Source organism: Sciurus carolinensis, chromosome 1 (genome assembly GCF_902686445.1).
Source record: "Sciurus carolinensis chromosome 1, mSciCar1.2, whole genome shotgun sequence".
Lineage (NCBI taxonomy): Eukaryota > Metazoa > Chordata > Mammalia > Rodentia > Sciuridae > Sciurus > Sciurus carolinensis.
Genome location: NC_062213.1, coordinates 89,864,632 through 89,872,944, shown reverse-complemented (window position 1 = coordinate 89,872,944; position 8,313 = coordinate 89,864,632). Strand labels below are relative to the sequence as shown.

The 8,313-nt window shown below is 44.3% G+C and overlaps 1 protein-coding gene across 5 annotated transcripts in view; it reads right to left on the bottom strand.

Annotated features, from left to right (window-relative positions):
• Nucleotides 1-255: 255 nt before the first annotated feature.
• Dcaf8 (DDB1 and CUL4 associated factor 8) overlaps nt 256-8,313 on the bottom strand; it is a 46,569-nt gene continuing 38,511 nt past the window's right edge. For all 5 annotated transcript variants that reach the window (XM_047547141.1, XM_047547166.1, XM_047547149.1 and 2 more), the window contains 4 exons: nt 7,781-7,911; nt 3,437-3,556; nt 2,902-3,018; nt 256-2,369 (listed from right to left, as the gene is read on the bottom strand). In XM_047547141.1, coding sequence (XP_047403097.1) covers nt 2,253-2,369; nt 2,902-3,018; nt 3,437-3,556; nt 7,781-7,911 — 485 coding nt within the window. In that variant the 3' untranslated portion in view covers nt 256-2,252. The remainder of the gene's footprint in view (nt 2,370-2,901; nt 3,019-3,436; nt 3,557-7,780; nt 7,912-8,313) is intronic.

Here is an 8,313-nt window from a genome sequence, read left to right as displayed (position 1 = left end):
GGGACCCAGAAAACACCCTAAATAGCATCCCCCATCTCAACCCCATCTGCGAAGTACCACTGAGCTAAATGGGGCCTACTTCATTTATATTTGTCTCCAGTTGGAGCCTGAGCATGAGAACTCAGTATATTCCAGACTGGACTTCATAAGATTTTAACATGGACAGAGGTAGAAGGCAGGACTAGGCACCTACATTGGAAAGAACAAAAGCAGTCGATAATGAATGAACAGGCCACATATCACACAGAGCAGGAGTCGGAGTGTGGGGGAAAGCTTTACTGAGAAAATACAACAAATTCCAGAGTGCATGGTTTTCAGTCCTACCTTCTCACTCTACTAAGCAATAGGGAGACAGACCACTCAGTCACCATACATTCGCTATCGCAGGAAGAAAGTGCAATAGCTAACATCTAGTCTGAGAGCCGCTAGGAAAAGGGGCAGGAGGAAGGAATGTCTGGGACTACCATCCTCTTACTCTTTTCCCCTCTTCATGGCCTGGTTTAGTAGAATCCAACTGTTCCAGGATGCAGAATTCCTAAATGGATCTTGTGGAAATTGGGGGCAGAAAAATAGCAGCAAAAGCATTAAGGGCAAGAATTCAAATAGGATTTTCATACTCAGTGACAAGAAAGGTGTCCAAGCCCTAGCCACCAGAATCAATCCTGTTTTTTCTTTTTTGGGGTTCCTGGGCTTGAAGCCAGGGTGCTTTAGCAATGAGCTACATCCCAGACCTATATATTTTTTTCTTTTGAGATGGGGTCTCACTAAATTACTGAAGCTGGCCTTGAATTTATTTCCTGCCGCAGCCTCCTGAATCACTGGGATGCATCACTGTGCCTAGTTACATTACTGTCTTTCTTGTCCCTCAATCCCAAAATGACAAGTGGTGGACAAAGTATAAAGTCAAATCCAGGAAATTTCCCCTTCATTCTCTTATGAGGAAGGGCTGCTATAGAACTGGATGGCTTAAGGAATCAAAGCTAAAGGTAAGAAAATGTATGCCTCTTCTGTCATACACAAGATCAGGAGAGAGTCGGCAGTGGCAGTGCCCTTCCTAATGTTCAGTTATGTTTTAAGGATAGGCCAGACTGATTTGAAGACCCATCCTGGGAGCTCCCCTGAGACTTAAGGAGAGTTAGGAGATTTGAGGCAGAGTTGAGAGAAAATGTTTTCCCCAACCCCTACACCAAGGCAGGAAAGGGCAGAATTGAGGATCCTTCCTTCATTGAGTCTTCTAAAACCTAAGAGTAAGCCCCAGGCTTTAATGGCCATACACAAAGGGCAAGTTGACCGTGGGTGTCATCATCTTGACATCATTACTCTTGCTCATTCTTCCTTTAAGTCCCTTTATTGCATTCATAGAGAATATATAGGTATTTAAACTTTGACAATAATTTTAACTTGATACATCCAAGTTTGACTTGTTTTTTAATATATTTATAGATATAAAATTAGGCCTCTAACAGTGATAGGGACAGGGAGATTGCTGCCACCAAACAATTCTTAAAAAAAAATAATAATAACAGAAGAGGTAATATCCTTCCTATTCTTCCACCTCTGCCCCTCCTCCCATCTCTCTCCAATCTCCTTCACCAGACCTATTTAGGGGGTGATGGGATGAAGAGAAGAGAGTGAAGGATACATAATCAAGTGCAAAACACTGTGATAAGTACAGAGAATGAATGAGGTGGAAAGTGAGAAGTGTGGGATGGTTAAAGGCTCTAAGGACTTCCCAGAAAAACAGGATCCTGGGATAGGGTTGCTCAGGGGGAAAACAATGAAACTGTCATAAGACTTTAAAAAACAAAGGAAAAAAAAGGTCAAAAACCTAAACCAAAGAGCGAGTGGCACTCCTACTTTCCACTCTGCCCCTTGGTACGGAACAGCCAGTTGTTCCCCTCACCCACCCCCTACAAAGGAAACAAGGGAGATTAAAAGAAGCCCCATTCCCTATCCTAAACCAGTTAACAAAACAGGCTCCCCCACTACCCCCCCCCAAAAAAAAGCTTCAGGGAGAGGCCATTTCTGCTGAGTCCTTTGTGCCTCTCCACCGAACCCCATTTCAGGGCTCAACTCCCACTCCTAGGTGCTGTCTGTTGGTTCAATCTCCCTCTGGTCTGTCCTTCTGGGATGTCTTCTAAACAAAAAGTCCAAAGTGCGTTTCTGCTGAATTTAAGGGCCTGGGACAGGAAAGCGGTGCCCAGGCAGGATCGGGTTGGCAGCCCCAGCCCGCCCCTCCTAGGTATGAGGCCTCAGGATGGCATGCATTGCACCCGGTCAGGGCCCTCCTCCTCGTCCGATGTGTCTGAGGAGCTGGGAGACTCGTCAGAGTCCGCGTCTGTGGCCCCAACCCCAGGTTCTCGCCAGCGCTGTGGAATGGGAAAGCCTTGTTAGTAACCTTCCTGGAATAAGAACAAGACTGTAAGGTCTTAGCTAGGCCAGGGATCAGCAGCATTTTTCTTAAAGGGCCAAAGAGTGGATACTTCAGACTTGTGGGCCACACGGTCTTTGTCACAACTATTTAACTCTGCCACTATACCATGAAAGCAGTCATAGACAATAGAGAATGGGTGTGGCTGTGTTTCAAATAGAATTTTATTTACAAAAACTGGCAGTAGGTCAACTGCCAATTTGCTGACCCCTGCCTCTTCTAACATGACAATAAATACAAGAGTCACCCTAAGACATTTCTTCTTTACCCCCTCCCTACCCTCCTGCCACTGCCCTTATATGTATGGTGACAGAAGATAAGAGCAGATACCAACCTCTCTGCTGGGGGCTCTCTGGGAACAGGGGACAATGGATGGGAAACCCAACCAAGACCACTTGATTGCTCCTTAATTTAGTAGCCCTCATAAGAGGGTTATTGTCCTTGGGAGCTCACTTCCAACCCCAGCTTACCCGGTGATGGCGCCTCTGTCTCAGGTGATGCATAAGAAACCAGAGCATGTGGCTATCAAACAGGTCAGTGTGGTGTAAGCTATCTTCATCCCGCTCTCGCTTGTTTTTCTTAATCACCTGAAACCCAAAAGGGTTGGAGATGGGGATGACAATGATAGGGACCCTGGATCTGATCAAGAAGGTTGGTGTTCCATCCCAATAAAAGCTTCCTTGGGTGCTGTTTTTCCTGAAGTGGAGCTAGATTCAATTAGAAATGGATGTCCTGGGTTCAGCCACTGAGAAAGTGGGAAGTTTTAATACAGAATAATAATTCCTGAAGATGCTCCCTACCCTATTCAACTACCAACAAGAGGCACTCATAGCTGTCCCCTGGAACAGGACTGTTCCTGCAGAGGGAAGGTCAGGAATGTTGGGGAAGAGTATTAGAGCAATGCCTTTAAAGAATTGGGCAGCAAGTTATTCCTTCCTATGGCAGTGAAGACTCCTAACAGCATATGAACAGGTAGAAAGAAAAGTTCTGCAGACATCCACTTACATCCTTTAAACCAGTCAGCTCAGTGGAAGCTTCAGCTGTGGGTGCCCAGATCTTCACATCATGGTCTAGGCCACTGGTTGCCAGCACTGGCAGGTGAGGGTGGGGCTCAAGACAGTTTACCTGGTCAGGAGAAAAGGAAAGCACAGGATGAGTGGTGTGTGGGAGCAGGGTTTATAAACCACTACTCACCTTGAGCTTGATCAGGGCTGAGGCAGTCACTAGAAAGGCAGGCCCACCCAGCCTGAGCTTAGGCCAAAGGGCCCTGAGGGTGGAGGAGACACTGGACAAACTGGGTACAAGACCAGGCCCCTCTATCATTTCCCATGTATTAGTCAGGGGTGGCTTCATTCCTAGACACAACCCTAGGATTGGGTGAGTGACTGGCTATGCTTACTGCTGGCTTCACAAGAAGGCTATGAGGTTTGGATGACCTCATTCACTCCAGACTCTAAAGTTCCAACTTGCTTGAGGCTGGAAAAAGAATATCTCAGTGGCATTCATCAAGTGGCAAATAAATTTTTAAAAATGAAGGAAGTAGCAGCTGCCAGTGAGGCCCCAGAGAAGAGTGAGAGAACAATTATATTCACTTGGCACTGTTTATGAACTGGTGGAAGGCAGAGGCTGGGAAGAGGAGGTGCGCTGGAGGGGGAATGATGGAGGCTTGCTGCTTTTGAATCCTGTATATCCCAGGGGACAGCATCCTGATATCTGTCCTAAGAACACAATAAACTCAGCTATAGGGCAGCACAATATAAACAAAGCAGCTCCCTGGGGCCCCCACTGCATCAATTTTAGCTACATTCTGAGTTTTTCACTGAATAAGAAAAAGAACTACATATGGCTTGCAAGTCTTTAGGCTCAGGCAATTTCCTTCAGTCTGAAAGCACCCATGCCCCCTGCTGTCTGATTTGGAAACTTGAGTTTCCCTAACAGGGCAGGGCAGGGCAGTTCCCATCCCCACAGGAAGAGCTAGTTCCAGATCTAGCTGCTAAAGCATTTTCAGGCTTTTAGTCAGATGGGAAATAGATAGGAAAGACGCCTTGCAGTTGCCCTGCGGTCCAAGAAAATAACCCCTGGCAAAAAGCTGCTTTTATGGTTCTCTCTGGACCAATCTCCCCTGCCTTGCCTACACAGAGATCAAGTAAGGAGAAGCTAAGGGCAAGCACAGAGAATAAAGCTGAATAGCAGACTTCCAACCTTCTTTGACTTCCATTTTATATATAAACAAATGCTCAGAGAATACACTCTAAATCTGAGCCTAAGAGTAAACCCCATTGGTTTTCCCCCTCTCCCATTTCACACTTGACTGTGACTGCAGTTAATATTTGGCTCTTTCAGGCAGTATATTTGGAGCATAAGGAGGCACTAAAAAGAAACTCCAGGGCCTGAAAATATTATCAAAAGGTATGTGACAACTTACACATACAAACCTGAATTCATTCATCAGCTCCTGATAAACCCTTGCTATAGACCTGTACTCAAAGATAGCTGGTTTTCAACAAGTCAGCAAAATTAAAAAGCTCAGAAAAGCTCAGGGGAGTCTTAGATTTAAGACTAGGACAAAGCCAATGGCAAGAGGAACAAGAGTAAATTACATACAGTACCTGAGGTGGAGCCTGCAGGAAAGTCAACAGAGAACTTCTGGGCCAGAGACTTGGTCAGTTCACCAGACCTGTCTGAATGCCAGAACTTACCTGTCATTAATTCTTGAGCAGAGAAAAGAGCTCTGGCCTTAGATGACTGGGCTGGGGGCATGTAGGAAATGGAATAAAGCATCAAAGTGCTCTCGGGAGAGTAAGGAGTTGTCCTTTGAAATTCCCCACCCTTGTCCCTGTGAAGTTGAATGGGAACAAAGAAAGGAACCCAAAATAAGGGTTAGGAGACATAGGAAAGATGGATGATGACGTCTCAAAGCACTCCGGTTCTAAGATTCTACTTTATGATACAGAATTGTTTCACAATCTACACTGAGGCTGGAGCGTGGTGACCTCCATTGCTGAAAGATTAGAACAAAAAACAGTGAGCCATGGGAGAACCACAGATCTCCTGGCTCATGCAGAGGCAAGAACAAGTAAGGAAGCTCACTTCAGTGGGTTATCCCTGTATCTCTTGTTCTATCTAGTCTCTTACTCGTAAAACCGCTAGAACTCAGGCCTGGGGTCCACCCATCCCAAGTAGATGCTCTCCCCACCTGAGTACCTGGATTAATCATCCAACCCTGATACTGGCTAAACGGAAAGCAAACTGGCCTGCAGAGTGCTTTTAAAGAACAGATAAGTACTGGCCTGGGAGGAGGGCATTCATTCCTGCATCTCTCTGGAACAGAATACAAGACAATAGTTGATAATTAAGAAAGAATTCACTGATTCAAGTTTGAGATCAGCCAGGGCAACTTAACAAGATCCTGTCTCAAAACAAAAAGAGATGGGGATATAGTTCTGTGGTAAGGTGCTCCTGGGTTCAATCCTAGTACCAAAAAGATGGGTGGGGACGGGGAGGATTCAATGGTCCCTTTTGATTTCCTTCTGACTACATGCCTATTGCATAATTCTCATTAAGACTCCAGTGTGCCAGGTGCTATGGCATATACCTATAATCCAAGCAATCTGGGAGCCTGAGGCATGAGGATCACAAGTTCGAGGCCAACCTCAGCAACTTAGCAAGACCCTTAGCAACTTAAAGAGACCCTGACTCAAAATAAAAACTAAAAAAGGGCTGAAAGGACTGAGATGTGGCTCAGTAATAAAGCATCCCTAGGTTCAATTCCCAATACCAAAGAAAAAAAGATTCTAGTGTTTTGGATTTGTTAACTGCAGATGACAGAGGAGGACTGATGGAAAAGTAGGAAATGAAGAGGGAAGAGAGGGGACACACCTTGAACTTCTCTCCTCTTGCATTCAGCCTATAGAAGCCCTTATTTATATTGATTTATATTGGTCCCAGGTCTCAAAAATTTAGAGGAAAATGTGAAATATTCTTAGGGCAAGGCAGAAAAAACACAAGAAGGAATGGGATTCTGATTGCAATGAACCATTCTAAATTCTAAAATCATTCTCTGGTAAACCTCTAAAGTCCATGATTGGGCTCTTTGTAGTTCCCCACAGCTTAAGAGGAATGAAAAGGAAGAAAGTCCAAGCAGTCTTAATCATTATTTAGAGGCCAAGGGTAACCAGACTTGGGTAATTAGTACAATCTAGCCTTTCAAACTGTCTCTTTCCTATCTTCTGTGGTCAAAAGAGTTCTGAACTCTTTCCTAATTCTGGGTCTCAAAAAAGAAGAAAAAAAATGACATGGTTAACTAGATATATCTTAAAAGGTAACTACTCTCCACTCCTTAACTTGATCCTCACTTCCTTTCTGCCCTATCTCCACAGAGGATGCCTGTAGAACTCAAGACAGGCAGATGATGAAAAAATCCAGGGTTATATAGCAGGCTGCTCAGCCACTCTTTGAGAAAAACATTGTGCCACATTTGCTTTCTCCCTATATATACACACATGCTGTATGAGTTTGCATCCATTTGAAAGTAAGCGTGACATTTCAACCCTAAATACTTCAACATGTATCTCCAAAGTGCAAAGATATTTTCCCACATGAATTTACCAGATCATATAAAATCTAATGTTGGATACCATGTTACCTAATATACAAACTGTATTCTGATTTTCCCAACTATTCCAAAAATGTTCGTTTGCACTTTTACCTGCTGACCCAGGATTCAGCCAAGATCACTGCTCTACTTATTTAGGGGATGAAACCTGGAGGCTTCTTTAACAGTGTATAGGAGGCGTGGTGTGCCCTGAACTCTAATGGTCCTCTTCTGGAAAAGGTCCATGCTTAAGCTGGGTATGGTGGTGCATACCTGAAATCCCAGCCAGTTGGGAAGTATGAGACAGTAGGATTGCAAGTCCAAGGCAAGCCTCAACAACTTAGCAAGACCCTATCACAAAAACAAAGCTGGGCAAGGTGGTACACACCTGAAATCCCAATGACTTGAGAGGCTGAGACAGAAGGATTGCAAGTTTGAGGCCAGCTTCAGCAACTTACTGAGATCTTGTCTCAAAATAGAAAATAAACAGGGCTAGGGATGTGGCTCAGTGGTAAAGTGTCCCTGGGTTAAATCCCCAGTACCAAAAATAAATAAATAAAACCAAAACCAAACAAAAACAAAACAAAACATAAAACCTCTCAGCATCTCAAGACTACGTTGCCTTTAAATTTAATTGGCTGGACCTCTAAGACATGATATCAAGTAGTCACAATGAAAATTCAGGGCCCCTACTAAAACCTACCTTAATGACCTGAAAAACTAGGGAGCCAGCCAGCTCAGCATACCATACTCACCACACCTCCCTTGTCCCCCTCCATGAACTGAATGATCTGGCAAGATGATTTTTCCCAAAGGAAGATGTGCCCGCAGTCACTACCGCTGACCACAAACTCGCTCTTGGGGCCATAGAAATTGACACCTTTTACTGAAATAAATGAGGGAACAAACCACATGAGGATTGGCATCAGGCCTCTATATATTTCTCTTGCAGGGAGTTCAGTTATTCACAAACTCCAAATTAGATGAGAGTCAAATAATTCCTTTCATTTTTACAAATCAAATGAAGAGATTATACATGTATTAACAGATAATTATAACAATCATGCCAGTCCCAGAGACTACTTATATTATCTCAAAGAGCTCCATAGGGCAGAGGAGTCTCTAGTTGCTTAGCAATAACCGGCCTCATTTATACCCTATCAGGTCTCCTTAATGCCTTACCTGCCTGAACCTGTATAGGCTAGCTCTGCCCACCCCTAGGCAGCACTGCATTGGCTCTAGGATTATCCTTAGTATAATCCTTCATTGATACCTTGTCAATGCTTCT